A 25070-nucleotide genomic window follows, 5' to 3' on the forward strand; every position below is an offset into this window, starting at 1 on the left:
CTAGTTAACCGTAATTCATCCTCTCCCCACCTATTTCTTGACAATCCTCCCTCCACCTGGCAAGTCCACCTCGGTCAGAAAGATGGACGACCACACTTTCCACTTGGGCGACGAACACGACGTCAACGTCGACGTCGATGCCCAAGTCCGGGCAGGGAATGTCGCCCATGATGACGATGCTGCCGAGGCCGTCTTGGCTTCTCTCAGAGCCGTCATCAACGAGCCTGCGCCCCATCACTCGACCAACACTCATCCAGGAAATATCCTCGATCATGTTGATGTCGGACACGATGAAGCCAACTTGCATGAGTTCGTACATGATTCAGATCATGAACACGGGCTTGATGTCGAGCAGAGCGGCGGACAACAACAAGGACGACCGACGATCGTTGCAAACCCACTCATTGTTTGGTTCGAGCAAGGCTTAGCGATGCTGGAAAAGGCGATCTTGGACAACAAGATGGTAGTGGACGAATTGAACAGTCCGAACGCGATCCAGAATCTTGCTCACAACTTAAAAGCACTGGGCGAAGGAAGTAAGAAAGAATCGGGGATCATTGAGGATCTCAAAGACCGTCTAGAAGTGTTCAAGCAAGAGCCGGGCATAACGATCGGTAGTCAAAACATCTTACAAGCGTGTAAGTGGAGGCAAAGGATCACAGATAAGAAGAATATCCGGAGGTTCAGAGCTGAATGGTGTTTGTTTGTCTTGATAAATAGTCACCACAGATATAGGCTCAGAGGCATCGCCATTCGTTCTTCGAACCGACTACGATGCCCTGAAGTCCGAATATGATGCTCTGGCCAGCTTGAATACGAACAAGAGAGGAAGGAAGGGCGGAGCTAAAAAGGCAGAACAGAACAAGGGTCAGAAGAGTGGCGAGAATCGCCTGACACCGCTCAGAGATGCTGTCAATCAGGGCATTTTCAGTGCGGACAATCAGAACTCGGGTTTAGAGGGCAGGAAGAAGAGAAGCATCAAGCTTGAAGTGGGTTGCTCTCTCGTCAGACTCGTTGGTCGTGTATACTCTGGCTGACGATTGTCGCGTATGTTCAGCACCTTGTTCATAAGATGGCAAATCGCCGGATAGGAGTGGAATACCAAGTGACGAACTTCGAATCCAAAGGATCGAAAGAACTTCCAGACCCCGCTTCCACCCCGCCAAAGGCAGATGAAGCTATAAATGGTGTGGACGAATATCGGCCTGATTTCCAAGCTGAATGGAACGCCGAGAGTGTGAAACCTTTTATTGACAAAGTCATTGAGGACGTCATGGACGCGTTGAAGGATGAACCTGAAATTGATCAAGAGAGAGTGGGTTCAATTTCAATATGAAGGTGCTGCCACCAGCTGATGACTCGAGGCGACTGCAGATAGTTGCCGGTGTTCAGATTTACTGGACTCGACTATCCGTGAGCTTGCTGAATTGACTTTGCAAGCGAATAATTAATTCACTGATCACGACTCGACAGAAACGGTACAGCGAGCAGCTGCATAGAAAACGAGGTGAAATTCATCGAGATGAGCTATCGAGGCGAAAGCAGAATTCCTATAGACGTCAACAATCTGTAAGCTTCCTTTGATTGATTTGTATGTCGCCCGAGCTAACACAATCTTGCAGCTCCTGGCCCGTCGTTTAGCAGCTTTCGATTCCTCTCCACTGAATATCTGCCGACTGCGCGCGTTGTACCGTACACTCCTCACGATAGACTTTGCTGCCCCGACTCAAGATTCGCCAGATCTCAAGCGGGAGTACACAGAGGACGAGTGGAAGGCTTACCGAAAATTGGCGTGTGGCCGTCGAGCTGCGGAGGCACACGAGGTCATTGATCAACATTGGATCAGCCCCATGGTGAGTACCTTCTGAAGGAAAGGCTTCTGTCTTCAGCGACGGTCGTATAGGTACATCAAGGCTCGCCGATTGACGTGTGAATGTTGGCTGCTAGGTGCGAAAGCTGTTAATGATCCTCGATGTCTATTGGGCGGATATGAATGCTCGAGCGCGAAAAAAGGGAAGACCCAAACAACCTAATCCTACTTTCCACCTTCCTCCGCACTTATGGGACAAATCCACCCTGCCCACCCTGCGACCGAAGGACGCCACAGGTCTCCCAGTGGCCGGTGCCGCGGGTATAGTCTTATTCAAATTTCACGTGGATGAGCAGGTGCAGAGGGATAATCCAGAATGGGCTAAAGGGCTATACGATAATCCGCCGATCTCAGAAGACAATAGTCGTCTCCCAACTCTGACAGAAGTGATGGCCTTGAATATATATGCTCCGTTGAAGGCACCCCTCATGGAAGCGAGGAAAAAAGCCGATCCTGATGCCATCCCGCTGAATCAGGTGGAAGAGATCCTTAGTCGACCTGAAAAGTCGCCTACACCTCCGCCAGTCTCGCAAGAAGGTCAAGAGTCTACTACTCTCCCTACCGACGCCAACGCCAATGCCAACGCCGCGAATATCGAAAACGGCGAGTATGCCACCTTATTAGCGCTGAACCGACTCGAGAAGATATCCCCTGTGCCCATGGGCGGCATGGACGTCGGGATTGCACTCAACAGTAATATGGATGTCGATACTGCGTCATCTCTCCCTGGGCTTGCATCAAATGCTTCCCATCTTAATCTCGATGAGAACGCAAACGCAGATCCAAATGCGAACGGAAAGGGCAAGAAGAACAAGAGGAAAGGAAATACGAGTACCTTCCCTCCTGGGACGGAAGACCTATTCATCATACCTGCCACCTCGAATATCCTGGGAAATTTGACGGCAGTGAACGAACCTATTCCTGGACCCTCGGCTGGATCTTCCTGGCGAGCCAGAAAATTAGGGAAGAGACTTGCATCTGAAGTTCCGGGAGGAGCGGCTACACCAGTACCGAAACGAAGCAAACATAGATCGACTCAGATCCGTGACCCGACTCAGATGGAATTGGAGGAATCGGTCTTAGGAATGGAAGGTCAATATATTAATCATTTGGACGATTCTGTCATCTTACCTCAAGACCAAGAAGTTGAAAATGCAGAACCAGGTGAGGATGAGGGTGAGGATGAAGAGGATGAAAAGGTCAGAGAGGAAGTTCAGGGTGATGCAGCGTTCTTAGATACTTTGTAATGGACTATTCTGCTCCGTAGTGGAGCCGCTTGATACGATGTATATTGTAAACATGTGTCAATATTCATGTCACTGGTTACGGGAGCATTGCGCATCAACCGGAATCGCAAACTAGATTCACTTTGATCGAAGCGCTGAATTTTGGTGCATTGTCGATTTAGACAGTACTGCATATATATTACATCTTATACATATGTGTGTGTAAAAGACCCAAAGATGGTGAGCCACTACTGTCATATGGGTTTTGGCCAAGCTTCTCCTCTCGGTCCATTAGGTCCGCTTCGCGGCATACCGCCTATCTCAGGCTCGTCTAGGGTAAGAGAGATGATCTGCATCAGCTGTTTTCCTTGAGACGGTTTGAAATCCATTGGGACTCCCGTCCCCCTTCTTGAGGGGTGAGCGCACCCACAAGCACCGAAAGGACGACGATTGGCATGGATGAGACTTACCGACATCCAAAGCGCCCAATTCTTCCGCATGAGCCGCCTCTTCCTCTTCTTCCTGCTGCCGCCTAATCGCATCTTGTTCTTCCTCGTCCGTGTCGTCTCGGTTATTTTCGGCATCATCATCGTAATACCTAAACAGCAGTCGTAAGATAAATCAGCATTCTTGTCTATCAATAAAGAGGGATGAATACAGTGTATAAAAATGGGTGATTATTCTGCAACACGTGAAGCAAGGACTCACCTATCTTCCCTCTCGTTCATAGGATATGGCCCGAACGGATTATCTCCTTTCGCCCCGCCCCGCCGACGAGATGAAGATCCAGATCCGGAACCGGAGGCAGCAGAATCGCTAACGTTCATATCTTTCATCAATCTCTCTAATTGCGCTTTCTTATCTGCTTCTGTCTTTGCTGCTCTCTCTGAAGCCAGTCGTTCTAATTCTGGTTTGTAGTCCCTAAAGCATAGCGACAAAACACAAATAATCAGCTTTCTACCTTCTCAAATATCACTAAGTCAATTCTCGTGGCTGATGAATCCAGACATTCACATTCAAGCCACAATGCCGATCATTAGTTGAGCTTCAAGGTCACTCACGTCTCATACTCCTTTCTGGCCTCTTCTACCGCATCAAAGAAATCCTTCATCCCTTCTCCCGTCATAGCGCTGACTCCCACGGCTCTGAGGTTGTTGTAAAATTCCTCCAAGACGAGACACATCGAGCTCATCAGACTGTTCATATAGTTGCTTTCACCATATTCGTTTCGCCCAGAATCGTTGAGAGCAGCTTGATACGCTTCGAAATCCTTCATCCAATCCACGGCGAACTCATGCGGTTGGATATCCGTCTTGTTGAATACTATGATGAATGGTAATCGAGTTTTGTAAAGTATCCTATGTCCACCTCACAATGGTTAGTCCGTTTCATTTGTTTTTGACCTGTGACAGTAAACGGCAGATGGGATAAGCACGAAAGAGATAGCACTCACGAACAAGCATACAGCATATTACTCATGAAAGTTGCTGGAGCTGTCGTCCGCGGTGTATCGACTACGTAAGCGACCACGGTCGGCAAGGACGAGGCGATAGCGTCCGTTATTATGGCTCCTGACGCTGACCAGGTGAAGATTTCGATTTGACCAGGGGTGTCAACTAGTATATAGCTAAATGATGGTAATGGTCATCAGCGATATGACTCCACATATGTAGTGGTAAGGTACTAGCGATGCAAGCGGCAAGACTGACTCAACATCCTCTGCTCGTTTCTCGACATATCCCAAAACTTGATCAAATTTCGTTGTGAACAGATTCAATGCCGTCAAGATACCACCATTAGGACCTAAATTATACCTTTGCATGATACATCAGCTGCAGATCCTTGCGGACGATTCAGACTTCCCAAATGAGCGGGAATAATTCCAACATACTGCTTCATTACTTCCTTGTAATCGACTGTATCTCGAATATCGATATTTGCAGAATACGGCATATGCGAGACTGCCGGATCCAGATTCAGTATATAGGGCGGAGTACTCTTGGAATGTAAGTGCGAGTTGAGCCTTTGCATGAACGTAGTCTTGCCCTGTAGAAGTGAAATTACGAGGTCAGTCAGAGTGACTCGCGCGAAGGTGGAGCGACGAGAAGCACGTACCGAGCCTGCCATACCTATACAAATAATGACGACGGGCTGTTTCTTGCTTCCTTCGGCAGCAGAAGCAGGAGCTGGAGCAGTCGAAGGACCAGCCTCCGAAGCGGGGGGTTGTGTACTTTCAGCCATTATGTCTTGAATCTAGGGTTGATGGAATTCCAGTTTATCATCAATGAGAGATATCCATGTAGTCGTCTTGATTTGATAGTCTTGAACTTTTGAAGCGTTGGACGAAGCGAAAGCAGACATTAGGTAATGGGTTGTGCGAGTGAGATGGAGATGAGCGAGATGTCCGCATGTCAACAAATCCTTGTTTGCCACACGAGAATCATTTTCCGCATTTCACCGTTTACAGTGCGGGAGCAAAATCTTGTACCCCCTTTTATTGTGTGCATGGTGGGTCGGTTTCATATTCTAGGCCCATGCGTTCCCGTATTACAAACCAACCCAATACGACTGTACGCCTGAATACAATCAAATTGTAATGGGATTAAGGATTACAACGCATCACGCGAGTTTACGATATCTTGCCCGTCTAAGTAAATAATAATAATACACCGCCGTTCATAGCATAGCTCCTAAACGATTAATTGAATGGATTGGATGGATGCAATCAAATCAATATCAATCAACCTAATCGACCTCATCCATCACAACAACAACTCGTATCAAATCAACAGCCATCATCGACCTCGGCACATCAAGCGACAGACTCGGTGCTATTGCCCGTCGACGCGAGGATTTCTCAAGCATAGGATCGAAGGACAGCTCAAGCCGCATTTAAATTGAGTCTTACTTGGTTCACCGATATCAACATAGAGACGAGGAAAGAAGCGTTCCCAGCTCGTCGACAACTTCCTTATCAAGGTGTGTCTTGGTTCATTATCGCCTATACTGCTCCCTCAGTCGGTCAATACGTCTCTGCTCGCGACTGTGGTTCTTTGGGTCGTGTGAAAGCTGTTCGACTTGCCATAACAAGCCACCTTCTCACACCGGTTACCATTTCCCTTTTCCTGTTCATCTCGTGTCCCACTCAATGAATGGTCACCCCGAACACCTCTGATCGACCTTGTTCAAGCCGTTGAAGTAACCCTGCCGTGCTCGACACGGATGCCTGATGCGCCGGTAGAGGCTGTGGGGTGATTCCATTTGTCATTTTGCGCTTGGATATCAGTGGCGTTTATTTACCCGTTCTCGTTCTCGTTTTCGTTTCATGTGCTCCGTCTTCCCGCGATGCGATCCTGCGAATTGGAGTTCACCTATCACATTCGCCTCTCTGTCTCTTGAATGAATATTGGAATGTCCTCTTGCTCGAACCTCGCCTGACCAAACCGCATGCGGCTGTTTTTGTTGGTTTGCACACGCGTGCAAGATCAAATAGCTGACCTGTATCATATCCACCAGTCAAGCAGCCTCCCCAAGTCCCGATAGTTCACCATGCAAACAATCAAATGTGTCGTCGTCGGTGATGGTGCCGTCGGAAAGTGAGTATCGGTGAAAGCCGGATTCCTCAGTACGACGTCGCTGATTGCGCAACCATGTAACCCTTCTATCAGGACATGCCTGTTGATTTCCTACACCACCAACAAGTTCCCTTCCGAATACGTACCAACCGTTTTCGATAACTGTGAGTGCTATCTTGAATGCAATTCTTAAGGATGTTCCAGCTGACAAAATACGGGCGGAATACAGATGCCGTGACAGTAATGATAGGAGATGATCCGTATACTTTGGGTTTATTCGATACGGCCGGACAAGAAGATTACGACAGATTGAGACCATTATCCTACCCGCAAACCGACGTCTTCCTCGTCTGTTTCTCCGTCACATCACCAGCGTCATTTGAGAACGTCAAGGAGAAGTGGTTCCCAGAGGTACACCACCATTGTCCCGGTGTACCCTGTCTGATCGTTGGTACCCAAGTCGATCTGCGAGAGGACCAAAATCACTTGGAGAAGCTCCAAAGACAGAAGCAAAGACCCATCACCACTGAACAAGGAGAGAGGCTCGCAAGGGAATTAGGAGCTGTGAAATACGTTGAGTGTTCAGCATTGACTCAACGAGGTCTGAAGAATGTCTTCGATGAGGTGAGTCTGGATGCAAGATCAAATTCATACGATTGGGGTCATCTGCTGAATCACGTATTTCTGCACCACAACTCAGGCCATCGTCGCTGCACTAGAACCTCCGGTGACGAAGAAGAAGTCCAAGTGTGTGATATTATAGAGCCGACGTCTTATCAATCTGCTGCTCCAGGCCCAGATCTTCCTGTCCATCGACCCGCTGCTTACGCCTATATACCTTATTATGCTTTCTCCGTTTCTCCGCAATGTAATTTATGACATTTTACACTTACACTCTACTTTACATCTATATACCTCGTCAGTCTTCCTTGTGAACCCCCACGCCGTATGCGCCTCATTGCCTTCATCTCACATCGAGATCTATGACGCTTTTCTTGCCTATGTCTCTGCATACTCGTGACGATTTGCTTGGCTTTTTTCCTCCTCTTCCTTACTCATTGCTTTTTGACTAGACTTGATATCCAATTCCATTCCGGTGCAGAGGAGCTTGATGATGAGATGTACATATTCCGAAATATCAGCGATGTTAGTCGGTGACCATATTGCGTTCACCTGCGGCATCATTCGCGGATTCGGCTGACACTGGAATATCAAGATTGGATCAAGTGGTAGTAGTGCATGGATCATGTGGGTGTAAAAGTACAACATTACAAGACTAAAATACGATGCAATGCAGCTATGTATCAGACGATATAAATTCCTAGGTTGGAAAATCCGTTCGACGCGGTGTTGAGTGTATTTCAGTTGTCGTGGAATATGATCACTGGACATCGTCATACAGGTCTTCCAGGGACCATTTGGGTCTTACAGGTAAATCGTACGGATCGTTGAGCAATGAATCTGCTTGTAGTCGCAGGATCGCTGTCCAGGCTATCATAGCTGCGTTGTCTGCGTACGTGCCGGAGCCGTCACTCCATGATCAGCTACTGTTGTTACCGAGGCTTCTGAAGCTCCATGGTGCATGGTGTGCAATTCAGCGAGAGTAAAGGGCTTACCTGTACATAACGAGATGGGCGGGTAAAACAACCTGATTCCACCTTCACCTTCACCCCTGGGTCTTCCACTGCCCCCGCTGACCTCCTGCAACATATTTTCCAATTGCGTGCGGAGGTGCAGATTACTTGCTACTCCACCGCTGACTACCAGACCACCCAACTTTTCCTTCCCCGGCGTCTCGAGGTCCTTGTTCAGTATGAACTCGATAGTTTGTCGAAGCTTGAAAACCAAATGTCCTACAACCGCCTGTTGCAGAATTCTACTAAAATCCCTCTGGTCTCCCTCAGTCAATCCGACATCGGTCTCGGTTCCCCTTGTAGGTAATTGACTTATACGGCGCTGTAGAGACGATAATATCCCAGCAAAAGAGAATGCTCGTTTATGCACCGCTTCGCCCACTGACAGGGGTATGGGTAATGCCGGTAAGGGCGTTGTGTCGTACGGAGGTAAGGGGGGTTGGGTGGCGTATTCTTCGAGGATAGCACCTGGTGATTTTGTAGCCGAGTGGGGTAGGTTCAATGCCCTAGCTGCTTTTTCGAAGACATCTCTGTCGTATCAATGACAATTTAGGTAGGCAGTCAGCCAAGCACTGATGATTTAAAGGCGATGGAATTGACATACCCTATCTTGCTATCTAGCGTGTCTAGAAGGATTTCGAATTGATCCTGCGACTTAGCCAAGACCAGCTGAGTGTGTCCGCCGGAGACTAGTAAGATCAAGAAAGGGAATTTGGGCGGATCGCGCTCTGTCAAGAGCGGCGTGAGAGCATGTGCTTGCTGTGGAAAAAGTGCACATCAGTCCTTGTGTCAGCCAGCTAGCCGTTAGGTTGTACGTCGAACCGCTGAGAGAGAGCATATGGAAGTGTGGGATGTGGAAAATGAATGACATGAATGAATATAGGAGCGATAATTGTATGAGAATCACTAACCTACCATGTGATGAACCCCAATCAACCTCTTCCCACTCCCCGCGGCTAGCCCCTTCGCAGCCATCTCCCCTACCATCAAGCAGCCCCGCATCCCTGGACCCCTCGTATACGCTATAGCATCGATATCATCTATCGTGACTCCAGCTTGCCGTATACAACGCTGGATAGCCAAGGGGACATTCTTATTATGCGATGACTGAGCTACTAAGGGATGTATGCCTCCATACGCAGAGTTCTCGGAATGCTGCGAGATAGTCACTAGTGATAGATTTTCCCGTGAGGAAGATACGATCGATGCGGAGGAGTCGTCTGCTGAAGATTCGATACCGAGGACTAATAATGGTTTCGCTATTTGATGGGTGTATCGCAGACGGATGGGTACGGCTGATCGGGGAGATCTGAGTCGGCTACATGTGCTTAGATGCCGTATGGAGATCCTCATGCTTGATGAGCCCTTTCGTTCAAGAACCGTCAGCAGCTAATGATACTCCGACCGAGCAGGTAGTAGCATATGCATCAGCACTTGAATAAATTGGACGAAGTTAATCTTAGTGACTAAAGCTGCATTTCCCAACTTTTCCGGTTATATGGCAATACCTTGACGCATGACCGAGGTCAATGACCGACCATCCTTTGAGCGTGGCGCCAAAATCGTTTCGCGGCCAAAACAAACAACCTCGTTGTTACAAGCTATGTACTTCCCTCAAAAAGCTCGTCTGACACGCAACATCGTATGTCCAGAGCCAGAAATGCATTTCTACTAGTGTAGACGTGTATAAAAGTATTATAGGTGCTTATACCATACATATTTGAAAGTGAGAAGTGGTACTTTTGTCGAAAAGACAAAATCTCCTTCCTCTTCTTCTGCCCAGTTTCTTTTTCGTCCTATACCGAAAGTACCTTGTTTGTGTGATTATAATTGACTTGCACGTCCAAGAAGAAACGGGCATGACGCGTCTGACAGCGCCAAAAGTGGCAGGAGAAAAACGATGTCAGGGTGAACTTTGTTCACCTTAAAACATCTGTCTGTTTCTCATTTCGACGGGTAAAAACACCATCATGAGTGCCGATACCCATATACCACCTGCACCTAGCCAAAGAACACCTGAGGAGTTGGAGGCTAGATAGTGGCTTCCGGCGAAAGGAGCAACGACGCCTGTTCACGAAAAAGTCCAAAAAAAATCAGCAAAAACGGACGAAAAACGAGCAATTTTGGTCGAGAAAAGTCGAAAGAGACTAGACGAGATCGTGAAGATGTGCCGGGCATGGATGGAGGACGGTAGATGGAGAGATGGAAGGAGAGGAGGAGGAGAAGGAGGAGGAGGTGGAGAGGGAGGAGAGCAGAGAGGGAGGGAGGAGAGGAAGGGGGAGGGAGAGGGAGGAGAGGAAGGGAATGGAAGACACGATAACATGCCAGAAGCACTTCCTCTATAGGCGGTATCGAATAACTCGGGAGCAGAAGCGTAAAGAACGGCATTGAAATACTGAGGAATTGTTATTAGTGGCGCGAATCATTGATCGGATAAGTGATGAACAGAAACTCACGGTCTGCATGATATACTCGAATGCGTTCAATCCAACGTATCCAGCAGTAGTCTTCACTTGGGTGTACATGGCCATGGCTAAACCTTGGCATATAGCGGAGAAGACCAAAGACCACTTTCTACCGATCAAAGGCAACTGAATGGAGAAGAGCGCGAGCACAGCACCGAGTATACCTGGAAGGTAGATGTACACGTATTGTCGGTAGGTATCGGTGACGGTGTCTTGACCGTTCGAGACGTTGTTACTGAGGAGAATGAGGGGGAGGAAAGATCCCGCCAAGTTGAAAGACCAGTAATCACCCTAGTCGCAAAATCAATAAGAGGGACGCTTTGCGGGAGCGGGAATTGAGAAGGGGTACTGACCATGTAAGCAACAGCAAGAAGGCAGAAGATGAAGAGCTGTAACTTGTTGCCGAATAGTCCTTTGAGGCTCTTGAAGTTTCTGAAGAAAGCCTTGATGACGTGCTTGGCGGTCCCGACGAAACCTGGTCGACCAGCGGAGTACTCTGGAGGAGCAGCCGCGTCTCCGGAGAAAGTGGAAGAAGAAGCCTCAATCTCGGCGAAGTGAGCAAGGGTCAATGTTGGTGGAGGAGCTCTGTTGAATTTGGCAATCTTGTGTAAAACATCGATAGCTTCGGCTTCTCTTCCTCTAGCCAAGAGGAATTTTGGTGATTCGTGGAAGTTGAAGACGAAGTATCGCAAGAAGAAGATAACGAGGGTAACTCCACCGAGGACGATCGAGTTGTATCTCCATCCCATATTTGACGAGACCGAACAACAAGCTGCGCCATCGGCGACATTATGACACGAGTCAAGATCGGGAGCGCATCTGTATTTGGCGGCGGTAGCATAGGCGATACCTGACGCGAAGACGACTCCGACTGGCTGCCAGAGCGATAGGAGGGCTACAAGGAATCTCCTCTTCTGGGGCAAGAATTCTAAAGCGATAGTCGCGTCGATGGGAATGTTTCCTCCTAAACCGATAGAAGCCAAGAGGTAGATACCGCACACTGCGCCGTAGTTGTACTTGGGAGCAGCGAGAAGGAGACCGAAGATTGAGCAGATCAAACAGGTGAGGTTGAAAGCCCATTTTCGGCCAATGATGTCCACCAAAAGACCGAAACCAAGAGCACCGAGCCTGAGGGAGACACTGACGATCAGAACGGGTTTAAAGCAACAAGGACAGGCCAAACCAGTGGTCCGGAAAAGGGTAGAGAGACAGCTGCAACGCTGCATGGAAAAAGACACTCACGCAAGACCGGCATTAGCACACGAGAAAATGATACCTTGTTGACTCTTTGGCACGCCCATCTCTTGACTAGACACAAAATTAGCCAAAATGCCAGCGACTATCCTCAGAATGCGAAGACGGGCTCACTAGATGGCAGAAGCAGCCAGACCGACCCCCTGAGACCAAGCAAGATCTAAGAAATAGCCGAAACCGCACAAGAACCAAATGCATATCTGGTATCTTCCCATTCCGAATTGATCGAGTTCACTGCAAGACACAAATAAACAGTCAGTTCACTGCAAGATCCTGGACATGTTCAGCGCATCAGTAGTGAACGGATTCTAGACTCACGCATTGATCAAGGCAGCCTTCTTCTCAAAGGTGCTCAAGGGATTCGCCGCCGTTCCCTTCATGATGTCCGCAAAATTGAGACTTCCTCTACCGTCCATGACAGGGACCTCACTGTGATGCAGAGCGGCTTTCTCCTCCTGTCCGACATTCTTGCTACCTGGGATCTGCTCAGACACCACCGGGCCGTCGTTCGTCGCAATTCTGTTCGCTTCAATCTTGGATGTCATATCTGATTCCCAGCACAAAGGGCAAAGTCAGCCAGCTAGCTACCGGAGCCTAGTCGCAGACAGAGCAGGGACAGTGTACCCACTGTGATGTACTCTCAAAACGCAATCTGCGAAAGCTTTGTGCGAGATGTTCAAGTTGAATTGGCGGCGAAAATTCCGGTTTCAATCCAGTTATATATATCTCACGGCTCTGCTGTCGGTGTGTTTGATCGGAATTGATGCTTGAAAGGTATCACTCAGGTTCTGGGTTGTTTACAAATTCAGGTTCATTTCGCTTCTCCTCGTCGTTTTTGCCTGGTTCAGCGAGAAAAGGACGATCACCCAAACGAAATTACAGAGATGACATAATTTCGCTCGTTCCCTGCGCTGTATAGAACGTTGAAACCCCTGCATACATGCCTGTGTGTAATCGCCTGGCAGTCTCGAAATAGTAGTCGTATAGTAGCATCAAGAGTGGACCGGCTTCCTCTCGCATCTTGCCCGGAAATGCAATAAATATGAAGCCATGTGGTCTGAATGGGGTTCACACACGCAGACGATGGCCGAAGCAAGATAAAGCAGGCACGAGGAGAGGGGAAATCGAAAAATCTTAACGGGCTTCAGCGGATCAAGGGAAAATAACCGTGATAGGAGATTCCAACGATTTCCTTGTATTCCTCTTGATCGATCGCCGATTAATAATCGGCGACTTGCAGATCGGCACAACTTACAAATCAGAGTTGCACCTTTGGTCGGCTGGCTTATGAGACCCATCTGGCTGGCCTAGGACACGAAGTATGCTACGTGATGAGCAATCCTCGATGCGTATTACTGAGCTGGTGTCGACGGTCTTGCTTGCTGCCTCTTTTGCGTCGCTCCAGGCTATAAACGCAAGCAGGAGTTGTCGCACCCAGCTAGACTGGCGTTGAGAGTTCAACAACTATCCCCGCCACTTCGTCTTCCGATCCCGATCTGACCGTTTGAGATCGAGGATCACGATGGTAGATAGGGAGGTCGGCTTAAGCATGCTCTGCATAGGGAAAGTCGCTGGGAGGCTGCAGCCCAGGCCGTTGCACAATTTATGACGCCTGTTAACGTAAGGCCAGTTGAATGGCACGGACGCCACGTTGATTCCCGTAAATCGCACTTACATCTTGCCGATCAAGCCGTTCGAGAAATCTTCCAATATCGGTAATATTCATCACAACAAGTACACAGCGGGCAGGGCACAGATAGGAAATGATCGACGGATTCCACAAGTTTTCGTCTTAATCCACACAAGATCCGTGTTGTTCAAGGACTGTGGATATCTGTAGCAACAGTCTTGCCAGACCAGTCGCCCATTTATACTGCAGCTGCACCCCAGATCAATCGTCATTCAGCATGCACAACGGATTCATCGGCCGCTTTAACGCGAATGCACTTTGTGAATCGTCAGCCCTTCCTTGGACCCAGCATATCACACTGCGAGCTCAGTATAATGCATACGGCATGGGCTATGATAAAATCTCTTTTCCGGATCAATCCTCCAAGGGGAGCTGTCTGGCGGCGACTGAGGGAATGTGACTTCCGTCAGAGTATTTTACTCTTGGCATTGGAGTATTGTTGACATTGAGAGAAAACAAGTCAGGTCGGGAGCTATAGATGCTATCTTTAGCTTTAACAGCACAGCCAATCAAGGAAAGACGGTGCACGCACTAATGTCCGATGCAATCGGCCATCTGCTTATGCCTATGAATGTCGTCAAGATCTACGTCGGCAAGGACGATCTCCTCGGAGAATTGGTCTTTCGACTTGGCAAGAATTGTACCATTTGGAGCATAAATGGCAGAAAATCCACCACCAGCGATAGGAACGGCAGCTGGGCCGCCCAACGCCGCAGGCACCTTCATCCTCTCGGACCCTTCCTTGGAGATGGTAGCAGAGCAGACCATAGAGAAGCAGCCTCCTTCAACAGCTACCATCCGGGTTATGACATCTCCCGATATATCAGAAGCAGACGACATAGGTACACCTGGCCCTGATGGTTGCACTACAACAAATCCAGTGCGAGGGCTTCAGCGAAGAGTCTTCCTTCATGATTGCAATCACTCACGGTAAGGCCAGGAAGCTACATGAATCTGCGCACCCTGGTTATAGTGGTGATATCTGAGAAGGGGCTGCAGATGTTCCCAGCAATTGAGGGCTCCAATGGTAATACCGTTCTCCGTGGTGACACAAGTCTTCGTGTCTTCCCCTAAAGATAGCGGTGTCAAAGCACGCCTTTCATGGGGTCATCACAATAACTCACCTTGTCCATCCCCGTAGAGATAACGCTCCACGTGTGTAGGCTTTAACTTCCGCCTGTGATGGACCACTTCACCGGCCGGATTGATGAAAGACTGAGCAAGGAATAGGGTTGAACCAACTCTTTCCGAAAAACCGATGACAGCCCTACGATCAGTGCGGTTTAGGTGGATTCAGCGACATCATCAGCGACTCGTTTAAGCTCACCATATTCCGGCATCTCGTACCGCTCTCCGAATCTGATTATATTCGGGGGATCCGACCACCATCGAGTTTTTCTGATACTCGAGGACGAAGTCTTCGTCTGGCGCCGAGGTGTATATGGCGAAAGGGAATCCTGGAATGAAGACTTCCTGCGATTTGTAAAAATCACCTTGGCTGGCATATCACGACTTCACAGATGGGCTCAGACCGACCTACCGGGAAACCCAATACTTCGACACCTTTCTCTCCCGCCTCCTTGATGATGGCGCATGTTTTGGCTACCCCTGCTTGCAGATCCAGCCAGGATGATTCTGCTTGTACAGCGCCGATTCGTACGGTCTTCTTGGTCGTCATTCCGGTGTCTAGCATCTTGGCTGCTGGTATAAATGTCGATGAGAGGACGATAGTAACGATATATGAGGAAACACATGGAGGTGCAGCTTCGTGCGTTGGTTCCTTATGTATACGACCAGTGGTGAAGTAGCAGGCGCAATCGTCAATGCGGCATACTTTTCCGCATGCAGACCAACTGTTAAATGTGAAAGCCCATTCGCAAAACGCGGAAAAGCAGGCCGTGCCGTGTTCGTCTTCCGCGTCACGGAATTACTACCCGTTAAAAAGATGCCATTAGTGGAAAAGTCAGCCGTCTTGGGAAATGCTTTGTAACGGAAGTTCGCTCCGTGTTGCACTGGGAATAAACATAAGATCCCTATTGGTCGTAGAGGATCTTATCTCGGGGACGGACAAATAATAGATGGTATAGCCAGAAACGGATCGGATTCCTCCTATATAAACCACCTTGAATTTCCCATTGCCAGACGTCTTGCTCAAAGCGCATGATTTTCCGAGAAGACAGACATCGAAAATGACCAATCTCTACAATCAGATCGTCTTACTCGCTGTGTCTGTAGGGTCTTTCAATTACGGCTTCAGCTTCGGTGTAGCGTCCGTCGTGCTTGGTCTTGGCGGATTTCTCGAATACTTCGATGTCTCCTTAGCGGGGGATAATCCCTCTTATGCTAGCTCGATGCAAGGAGGTACGTCTGCGAACAATCCAAAGGCAATAAAAGGAACCTGATTCACCTTTTTCTCACTACGAACTAGCTATCGTTGGCATCTTCTTCGCGGGTGGATTTTTTGGCAGTTTCCTTTTCGCATGGTTAGCCGATCGTGTTGGACGTCGACGGGCACTAGATGTGGTCGGCCTTTTCGCCTTGATCGGTTGCGTATTGAGTGCCGCCTCGGTGCACATTGGCATGCTTCTTATAGGCCGTATACTCTCAGGGATAGCGTAAGTGCCTGTATCCCTAATATGGTCGTTAGCTGTAGGATGACCCAGCTTCATAGTGGGGGTGGTCTGAACGTGATACCGCCCATGTTCCAGTCGGAGATATCCGTTGCGGAACATCGCGGACGCAACGTCGGCTTGCATGGTTTCATGTTTGTCTTCGGTCTTGCTGCCGCTAACTGGGGTGGGCTCGGCGCATATTTCGCCGTGAATACAACCTTTCAATGGCGACTCCTCCTGGCTCTTCAAGCTGTTCCCACAATCATTCTTCTCGCACTCAGATTCTGGCTTCCAGAAACTCCTCGTTGGCTAATTATGAATGGTCGATCTGACCAAGCCCTAGACACGCTCAGAAAGCTCCACGATGATGGGTCGGAAATTGGACATCGAACCGCAGAATACGAACAGAACTCCATCATCGCGCAAGTAGAATTGGACTCGCGGCAAAATACGTCTTGGAAAAGCCTTCTCATTCGTCCCAGCACAAGGCGAAGGTTGCTCCTCGGCATCTTCCTTATGTTTTTGCAACAGAGCACCGGTCAAAATGTTCTCTATGGATTCCAAATCAATACCTTGTCAACTCTCGGCTTGACTGAATGGCAGCCCTTGCTAGTCGTGGCTTTCTATGTCAGTTGGGCGGCAACCCTCAATCTTGTCGGAGGTTTCATGCTGGATCGCTTCGGCAGAAGAACGATGCTCCTTGTCGGACTCGTAAGTGGAATACCGCTGCGAGATGTACCTGAATGAGCTGATGATAGACATTCTAAGGCCGGCAGCACTCTGGCAACGTCAATTCACACCCCCTTAGCAATCATATACGGGGGAACATCTAACAAGGCAGGCGCCGGTGCTGCGGTGGCTTTCTTGTTCCTCTTTATCACCTTCTTCGCCCCTGGCATTGACGTCAGTGAGTGAAGCGAGAATCTTCATCTCGATGAGATCTGGACCAAAGACAGCTGACATGTTCCAGCTTCGTATGTATACGGTGCGGAGATATTCCCGACCTATATGCGGGCAAGAGGTCTCTCAGTGACCATTGCGACTTACTTCGCTTTCGCTGCCCTGTATATTTCCGTAAGCTCCAAAGCTTCCGCTAGGATCGGCGCCAAATTCAATATAGGTATGTTCCGTCTCAGGAGCAAGTATTGAATTCACAGCTTATGATGCAATCGCAGTATTCATTGGCCTATCAACAATCAATCTCATTGTTGGATATTTCGTCCTGCCAGAGACCAAAGGTCTTAGTCTTGAGGAGATGGGAGTGCTATTTGGCGAGGACGGAGAAGTTGCCCATGTCGAGACGGGATCATCGCCTACAGGCCCGATGACTCCTTCCAAGCTTGAGGACGTCAATGTCCAGGTGCAGCCAACCGGCGAGGAAAAATAAAAGAACGGGTACGAAATACTGCATATATTGGCAGCCTTTCCAGAAGTCGAATAAAGCTCTGCCTTTCGGCAGAGGACGGCGTCATATTGATGCTTTACATCATATCCTACGGCGTCCTTCTGGTCCCCCTCATGCAAGTTGTCCAAAATATAGATAGCCGGGACATTGCAGTATCTGCATCCAGACTTATTTGACGGTTGCTTGTGACTGTATATTGCTATGGCATGAATTCTGCAGGTTGACTTATATCATTACTTCCATCCATACTGCCATACGTCTGTGCGGCTTCCGGATTGCATTCAGCCTGTAATTGTCGAAGGGATTCCGCAGTTTTCCGTGCGGCCTCCCAAATTTGCCCAAACTCGTCCAATAGTGTCTGAAGCATGCCAAGTGAGGCTAAAGCATCCTCTCGCTCCTGTGCTGTGACGTCAGGTAGACCAGAAGCTTGCAGGACAAGCATAGTACCGCAGACGTAGGCGGTGCTGTGATGCGACCTATTGTTTAGCCTTGGGGATATATAGGTGATCAAATATGTTCGCTCACTGTTGCCACGATAATGGAGCTCTACAAATGCCATGATTTTCGGCCAGATATCGTGACTGATCGACGATCTGCCTAGCTGATTCGACGCATCGCTCCAAAGCCTCTGGCACCAGACTTCTCCTGCCTCCCAACTCGATGATGTATGGTCGAAAGAGTAATATCATGTACGTTGCGTACATGCCGTGCGTAACAATGATACTAGCATAACAGGTCTCAGCGAGATCACCACAACGATGTATACTGCCTACCCTGGGTGCATTGGCGCCTCAGCGGCCAGGGGCGGCCATTTGATCTCAGCAGGAAGACCCTCTTTCCTTAGCCAATGCGATAGAGCCTGTCAGCGCAGCTTGCTCTTCTTCGCCAGGAATGACTCTTACCATTTGAGCAGCCTTCGGAACACCTCGCGTAAACGTTGCACACGAATGGCAATGGGTGCGCGGACCATATGATTCGTTTCGAGGCTTTTCAAGCCGAAGCTTGAAAGTTTGGAATGATGAGAAGCCATGAGGGAGATCAGATGCTCATCGCGGCCGGCTTGCTGGGGATGAACAAACGGAGTCCGCTGGTCTGCGCTTGAGAGCAAGGGCAAAGCAGGTTGAGCGTAGAAGGTCGCCCACCATGCACCTGCCATCGGATCAATACACTCCAGTCCTGTTCTAGCCGATTGACAAGGTAGCTAATTCATACTGACTGAAATTCAAAGCGAAGCCCCATACATCCCTTCGAGCAATATCCAATTCCGAATTTGGCTCCTGCCCTAACTCAGCGAGCTGCGGGTCGCAGCGCCGATGCAATCGGACTGCCATCAACAGGCGATAAGCACTTTTATCATAACCGGGCTTTTGGCTGCACATTGACTTACGGTCCATGCAGATATACTGACCCATCACTAAGAAGAATCAGACACGGGCATCAGGTCGGATAAATAGATCGAGACCACTTACTGAAACAGCAACCAGCCAATGGACTACTCGAGCATTAGCTCGGACCCTCGAACAGAACGAACACAGCTTACTCTTTGATCTCCCCAACATAATACAGAGTCAATGTGAACAACGCAAGGACCGTGCTCAGCTCAGGAGCTGCCGAGTCTTCCAGTAACATGTGTCTCGCTTTCTCCATGTACGCTGATCCCCGATTATCTTTGGGTGTGTTCGGGTAGTACATTTGAACTACCGTCCGGTCCGTACAATATCGCCAGCCTATACCCAGCACACAAAGATGAAATAAGGGTGAGAAGTAGTGTCCACGGGTATCTGGATCCTGGTTCATAGCCAGGATAAATTTCGATTTGAAGGGATTCGGACCGAAGCAAAGCAAACAGTCGAAAGCTAGATCCACAAGAAGTTGATGGTGTTCCTCAGCCATGGGGAAAGGTAGATAGGAGGCGAGATATCCCGGAAGAGGTGTCGATCTAATCAAGAAGCTGTCCAGAGCATGTCGCCATTCTGGAATCACATGAGCCGGGCAATAAAAGGTGGCTGAAGGAAAAAGGTGGAGATTTCCCGTCGACGATAAAACCAATCTTCCCGTTTTGAATGGGCTCTCATCCGCATCTGCCGGATGCTCCACTTCGGACATATCGTTTGTAATTTGATCATGGCTTAGTATCGTTTCCAGCTCTTGAACTCTTGCGGTAAGCTGCTCAATCCTTCTCACCGCCGTCTGATCCCTATAAATGTCAGTACGGAGATTAGCTCCTTCGTACGGGACCATGTCGAATGCCATGTGCTGCCGTACATACGTTAGGCGCCTGTCGACAGCTGTCTGATAGACACAGTTCTCTCCCTTGCTTATACAGGTAGCGCATTGCGGCGTGTCACCTGTGTTTGGGATGATTACCGATCCCGTATTCGCCTTGCAGCTGTCATTGATGCACGCTGACTCACCATCACATCGAATCTTCCTTCGCCTACATCGATTGCACGCTCTAGATGCGTTCTTGCCCTTGTTGTGTATCATCGACGGTCCCAATCGGTATGCGCACCATGCACATCAAGGATGCGTGTGGAATAAAATAGGATGGAGTAGTTTTCCGTGTAATCCGTTGCTTGTTCAAGCCGTTCAGGGTAAATATAACACGGAACGGGATTCCGCGGATACTTATCGTGTACTTAATGAACCCGACTTCAGTCGAAAAGCAATGGAGATAGCATTCATGCGTGTGTGTATTTGTATTTATATATTGCGTGCATATATATGTATATATATATATATATATATATATAAAGTATCAGATGGTCCGTCGATCAAGAACTAGCAATGGCAGCTCTCCTGTGCCGCTCTTCGCACTCTGATCAAGAAGATAAAGTGGGATTTGAATGTAAGCCGAGCGGACAAATTATGGATGGTGTAGATCGAGAGAGGGGCAGGCGCCTTCCGATCCTACGAGTGCAAAGGACATCCATTGCAACTGGATAATCTGAAGAACGACTGGTGGATGGATATGGAGCAAACGCAGTTGAAGCGAAAAATGGGTCTGTCATAAGAGAGCTGAATAGAAAGCCCATTTCTCCGAAATCCTTTCATCTCCTAATTCCATTATGGAATTACGCTCAATCTCGCCCCTCCCCATACACCGCATTTCCAATGGAGCGTCATGCGTAAAAACGAGGGGTGAATAGTCAGTCATGCAATTATGGTTGACTCTTCCTTCCTTTTGGTCAACTCGGTTCAATCACCCCTGATCGTATCATGTCGAACAAAGCTAGTATCGAGTCCGCCCGTATACATAAGAAGAATTGATCAGGGGACGATAAAGTGCAATGTCATCTGACTCAGTCCGGTCGAGTCTGTGGTTCATTTCTCAACACTGACCTAAACCTTTGGTCACTCACTGTCAGCCAGCCATTCTAATTCGACATGGTCAGTACTACGACTTTCCACACAATCTACCTTTTCGGCGTGACAGCCATGCTCGGCGCGTCCACCCTGGCGAGTGCTAGGGGAGCACAAGAACCACGACCTATATCCGAGACTAGGATCACCTTCTCCGACGGTACAGCCCAGAGTGGATCCGCAGGCGGAATCACCAACATGTGCGCTCCCCCTGAAGGCGACAAAATCCTCGATCCTCCGTATCATTTTGTATTCGTTGTGAATGGTGATAAGGATAAAACCAAGTTGGAACTCGAAGTGAGTAGGACTTACTACGATAGTAACTCAATGCGTCAATTTGTCGCGATGGTTCTCTTTGGCCCTACATTGATCAACGAGGTTTTACCTGAGCTGATTGACACCCTTCACGTTCGCAATTCGTTTAGTGTCACGCAGAATGCAAGAAAGTCTCAGATAAGAAGGCCGAGATGACCTTCATCGATCACGATCCGTGGTTGGAAGCTACCAATGCGGATGTCGGTAGAGTGTGGTGCGATAAGGTGAAGTCAAGAGACGAGAGTATCTGGAAAGACGTCAAGGATATTCGACTACCTGATTCTGTAAGTGTTCTCCTCTGGCAGATAACGCTGCCTGTGCTGATATCCGAATGATTTTTGTTGATTAGGACAAGCTCTGATAATCGGGTGAGAGATTTGGATATAAGTATGCACAATGGGATTGCAGACGTTTGTCTTCTCGGTGATCATGAAGTCTGTCTCCATCTGTGATATAGCCGAAATGCATGTAATGACCGGAACAGATATATGCGTGTCCCGCAGGTTGAGATACAGTATATGTCCTATGTTCATTCGGTCCCAAGGGATAGATCAATATCCCTTCAAAGATCTAAGGTCGCAGTTTGGCTTGAAGCTCTTGAGTGACAATCTTCTTATAACTCTCAACATCTCCCAGGAATTTAGTCACTTTTCCGTCGGCACAAACCCACAGCTGGAAAAATAAAGGTTGTCAGCCCTGATATGACTAATTCGAGACGACGATTGGAATACTCACCTGATTAGACGTGTTGGTGATGAATCGCTCGTCGTGCGAAATGGAGATCACACCTCCCTTGAACACCTTGATAGCTTCTATAAGGGCGTCGATACCCTCGATATCCAAGTGATTGGAAGGCTGCACCATTCACAGGGTCAGTCATGATGCTCGTCCGAACCGCAGAACATCGCAGTAGGTCTGAAGACTCACCTCATCCAGCAGGAGGATATGCGGTTTTTGCATACTCAGAACCGCGAAAGCTACTCTGGCTTTCTGACCTCCAGATAAAGTCTCAATCTTCTGCAGACCCGTCAGACCTGTTATTCCGAACGAACCCAGATGACTTCGGTACTCCTGCTCGACCTTCCCAGGGAATTTAGCCTGAAGGAAAGCAACGGGAGAGACAGTCATATCCAATTGATTGACGAAATGTTGAGTGAAGTACGATATTCTGCATCTCGAATTATGCGTTGCTCTTCCGTCCGTAGGTTGAAGATCGCCAGTGAGCAATTTTATCATTGTAGATTTACCAGCTCCGTTGGGTCCGATGACGGCGATTCGACTGTCCATCTGCACATCGATGTTGACGTTCCTCAAAATGATCTTCTCGGGTGTATAGCCGAAAGTAGCTTCATCAAGTTGCAATAAAGGCGGAGAGATCTTTTCGGGATCAGGGAATTTGAAAGACTCGGAATCATCCTGTTCCGGAGGCTCAAGTTCAGGTAGCTTTTCAAGGATCTTGATTTTGGATTGAGCTTGGGCGGCTGCAAAAACGGATCTTTCAGCTTAGCACTCTTTTTGGCAATTATATTGACGGGCGACCCACCTCGGTTGGCGTTATATCTCCACCTGTCGATGTACGCTTGTAGATGTTGTCTATAGGTAAGTTGCGTTTCGTACTCTTTCTTCTGTTGTTTCGCTCGGTCAATTTTGGTAGCGTAGAATTGCGAGAAGTTACCCTTGTAGTAATCGAGTCTCTGAGAGTGTTGATGGATGATATCTGTAGCAACCGAGTCTAAGAACGCTCTGTCGTGCGAGCTAAGCGAGGTGTGCAACAGCACGTTAGCTCATGATCAAGCCTCATACCTGTCACGCTCCGGGAATGACCTACACCACAAGTAATGTCGATTGCCATGTCTGCAGATACTCTTCAAGCCACGCAATAGCGTTCAGATCCAGCATATTGGACGGCTCATCCAACATGAGCAGCTGTCATTGGAAGTATCATGTCAGTCAAATCAACAGCAGATCCACTCTCGGATCAGACAGCAATGATAAAAAAGGTGAATGAAGAACTCACATCGGGTTTGACGAAAAGAGCTCGAGCAAGAGCCAATCTCATCCTCCAACCACCAGAGAACGAAGAAGTCATCTTCTTCTGATCCTCTTCCGAGAATCCAAGACCAGCAAGCAAGAGACCCGCTCGAGCAGGTCCAGTCTCAGCTTCCATATCCACCAAAGTCTTCTGCACTTCTCCTAATCTAGTCAAGACATCCTCCTTCTTTCTATCCAGCTCCTGTTTCTCTTCCTCTGCTAATCCCTCGACAGCAGTGGCGTTGTCCAGTTCCTCCATCTTGGAGTTCAGCTCTTTCTCTTCGGTTATGTACTTGTGTCTCCACACGTCTGCCTGGAGTACCGATTCAAGAGCTGTCGTAGCATCTCCACTGATCTCTTGCTCGACGTATCTGTCAGTGGCGTCAGCCACACACCTCATTCCCCGAGAAAGTGTATGTAGCCTGGACTTACAGAACTGAGATATGCGTCGGGATGGGCACTTCCCTCAGAGCCAGATGTCTAAGTAATGTAGATTTACCGATACCGTTCCTACCGATAAGACCGTATCTTCTACCGTGAGCCATCGTCAGAGTGGCTCCGGCCCTGAACGCCAACGAAGCATTGACATCAGCGTCACGATCGATCTACATAAATCTGTGGACCACGCAGGGTGAACGGCACTCACAAGATCCTGTTCGAGGCGAAGGAGACATCGATATTGTTCAGGTGGATATCCTTAGATTTGCCTTTAGCAGCTCCAGACAAATCCAGCGGGTTAACCTTCATATACATCTCTTCGTAAGACTGCTTATTCTTGTTGAGCTGTTCGATCAACTTCGACCCTTGATAGAGATCTCTCTTTGACCGTTTCTCAATCTTGGCTTTCAACTTGGCTTCTGCTTTAGCCAATTTAGTCAAATCGACTCTGGATGCTTGCCCTTTCGTATTCGATTCCAAGTCGACTTTCCCAGACATCGCGATGGTTGCTGACATCGCCTGAGATCGCATGTGCACGGTCTTGTCTAGTTTCGTAGCTGTGTTGGTCTTTCGGACTCGCTTGGAAGATTGGGATTCAAGGTATTCGAGCAGTCGAGCCATACTTATTCAATATCGATGAATCAGCTCAAAATTCCGGAAAATCATGTCTTTCATTACTACATCTCTCTAAGTCACTCACAATTCGTCCAGGACTTGTGCATCTTTCGACCCTTCGCCGATATTATCCAACATGCCTCTAGTCATGCCCACGATATCGTCTACCTCCTCATCTTCGTCATCCACCAACCCAGCGATGTACGAAACGACCACTTCGTCGGTTTTAGGGAAAGTTCTTCTCTACAAATCGAACAGATCGATCAGCCCAAATGTCAGAAAATTCCACTTCACCCTTCGAGTCAAAAGTTGGTTCCGTAGTTCAGACGACTCACGATATCGGTAGCTACTTTGGCCATCTTGTCTGATGATCTGGCGGTGTGTAGACGGAGAAAGCCTCAAAGAACATCAAATCACTTTGTATTCAAGATCGCTTTTCATCTTTCGGAACCGCTTGTTCTGCGATGGCGGCGAAGACCGCAGATCTCAAACTCAGTGTGCTCTGTTGTCAGGGAGGCGTTCAGCACTGGATATCATACGTTCATTTCGCAAGATGAGGATACACCATATTGTGCTT

General features: G+C 48.5%; 10 protein-coding genes across 10 annotated transcripts; 4 read left to right on the plus strand and 6 right to left on the minus strand.

Moving 5' to 3' along the window:
- Window positions 1-82: 82 nt before the first annotated feature.
- I303_100833 (uncharacterized protein) lies at window positions 83-3117 on the plus strand (the record flags this gene model as incomplete). Its single annotated transcript, XM_065968208.1, has 7 exons — window positions 83-638; window positions 721-989; window positions 1058-1315; window positions 1375-1413; window positions 1474-1569; window positions 1623-1853; window positions 1948-3117. 7 exons carry the CDS (start codon window positions 83-85, stop codon window positions 3115-3117), a joined length of 2619 nt encoding a protein of 872 aa, XP_065824280.1.
- A 233-nt stretch (window positions 3118-3350) lies between these two features.
- I303_100834 (uncharacterized protein) lies at window positions 3351-5337 on the minus strand (the record flags this gene model as incomplete). The annotated part of the gene is made up of 8 exons (XM_018404202.1): window positions 3351-3427; window positions 3567-3694; window positions 3805-4017; window positions 4158-4454; window positions 4550-4723; window positions 4806-4910; window positions 4988-5142; window positions 5212-5337. 8 exons carry the CDS (start codon window positions 5335-5337, stop codon window positions 3351-3353), a joined length of 1275 nt encoding a protein of 424 aa, XP_018266856.1.
- A 1308-nt stretch (window positions 5338-6645) lies between these two features.
- I303_100835 (cell division control protein 42) lies at window positions 6646-7434 on the plus strand (the record flags this gene model as incomplete). The annotated part of the gene is made up of 4 exons (XM_018404203.1): window positions 6646-6692; window positions 6765-6835; window positions 6901-7295; window positions 7372-7434. The coding sequence occupies 4 exons, from the start codon at window positions 6646-6648 to the stop codon at window positions 7432-7434; spliced, it is 576 nt and encodes a 191-aa protein (XP_018266857.1).
- Window positions 7435-8052: 618 nt separating this feature from the next.
- Window positions 8053-9658, minus strand: I303_100836 (uncharacterized protein; the record flags this gene model as incomplete). Its single annotated transcript, XM_018404204.1, has 4 exons — window positions 8053-8180; window positions 8288-8835; window positions 8910-9064; window positions 9221-9658. 4 exons carry the CDS (start codon window positions 9656-9658, stop codon window positions 8053-8055), a joined length of 1269 nt encoding a protein of 422 aa, XP_018266858.1.
- A 571-nt stretch (window positions 9659-10229) lies between these two features.
- On the minus strand, window positions 10230-12569 carry I303_100837 (uncharacterized protein; the record flags this gene model as incomplete). The annotated part of the gene is made up of 7 exons (XM_065968209.1): window positions 10230-10372; window positions 10454-10700; window positions 10762-11061; window positions 11124-11898; window positions 12013-12078; window positions 12139-12258; window positions 12343-12569. 7 exons carry the CDS (start codon window positions 12567-12569, stop codon window positions 10230-10232), a joined length of 1878 nt encoding a protein of 625 aa, XP_065824281.1.
- A 1499-nt stretch (window positions 12570-14068) lies between these two features.
- On the minus strand, window positions 14069-15407 carry I303_100838 (uncharacterized protein; the record flags this gene model as incomplete). Its single annotated transcript, XM_018404206.1, has 6 exons — window positions 14069-14186; window positions 14247-14580; window positions 14644-14784; window positions 14839-14981; window positions 15042-15187; window positions 15255-15407. 6 exons carry the CDS (start codon window positions 15405-15407, stop codon window positions 14069-14071), a joined length of 1035 nt encoding a protein of 344 aa, XP_018266860.1.
- Window positions 15408-15903: 496 nt separating this feature from the next.
- Window positions 15904-17713, plus strand: I303_100839 (uncharacterized protein; the record flags this gene model as incomplete). Its single annotated transcript, XM_018404207.1, has 6 exons — window positions 15904-16075; window positions 16143-16329; window positions 16386-17037; window positions 17095-17233; window positions 17297-17446; window positions 17502-17713. 6 exons carry the CDS (start codon window positions 15904-15906, stop codon window positions 17711-17713), a joined length of 1512 nt encoding a protein of 503 aa, XP_018266861.1.
- Window positions 17714-17930: 217 nt separating this feature from the next.
- On the minus strand, window positions 17931-20218 carry I303_100840 (uncharacterized protein; the record flags this gene model as incomplete). Its single annotated transcript, XM_018404208.2, has 10 exons — window positions 17931-18195; window positions 18257-18454; window positions 18505-18570; window positions 18634-18880; window positions 18948-19055; window positions 19119-19145; window positions 19201-19223; window positions 19272-19928; window positions 20001-20079; window positions 20146-20218. The coding sequence occupies 10 exons, from the start codon at window positions 20216-20218 to the stop codon at window positions 17931-17933; spliced, it is 1743 nt and encodes a 580-aa protein (XP_018266862.2).
- Window positions 20219-21118: 900 nt separating this feature from the next.
- On the plus strand, window positions 21119-21770 carry I303_100841 (uncharacterized protein; the record flags this gene model as incomplete). The annotated part of the gene is made up of 3 exons (XM_018404209.1): window positions 21119-21391; window positions 21520-21693; window positions 21759-21770. 3 exons carry the CDS (start codon window positions 21119-21121, stop codon window positions 21768-21770), a joined length of 459 nt encoding a protein of 152 aa, XP_018266863.1.
- A 209-nt stretch (window positions 21771-21979) lies between these two features.
- I303_100842 (uncharacterized protein) lies at window positions 21980-24852 on the minus strand (the record flags this gene model as incomplete). The annotated part of the gene is made up of 10 exons (XM_018404210.1): window positions 21980-22081; window positions 22145-22264; window positions 22337-22890; window positions 22953-23164; window positions 23238-23335; window positions 23427-23811; window positions 23873-24004; window positions 24087-24500; window positions 24579-24736; window positions 24829-24852. 10 exons carry the CDS (start codon window positions 24850-24852, stop codon window positions 21980-21982), a joined length of 2199 nt encoding a protein of 732 aa, XP_018266864.1.
- Window positions 24853-25070: the final 218 nt, after the last annotated feature.

This window comes from Kwoniella dejecticola, chromosome 1 (genome assembly GCF_000512565.2).
Source record: "Kwoniella dejecticola CBS 10117 chromosome 1, complete sequence".
NCBI classification, from domain to species: Eukaryota; Fungi; Basidiomycota; class Tremellomycetes; order Tremellales; family Cryptococcaceae; genus Kwoniella; species Kwoniella dejecticola.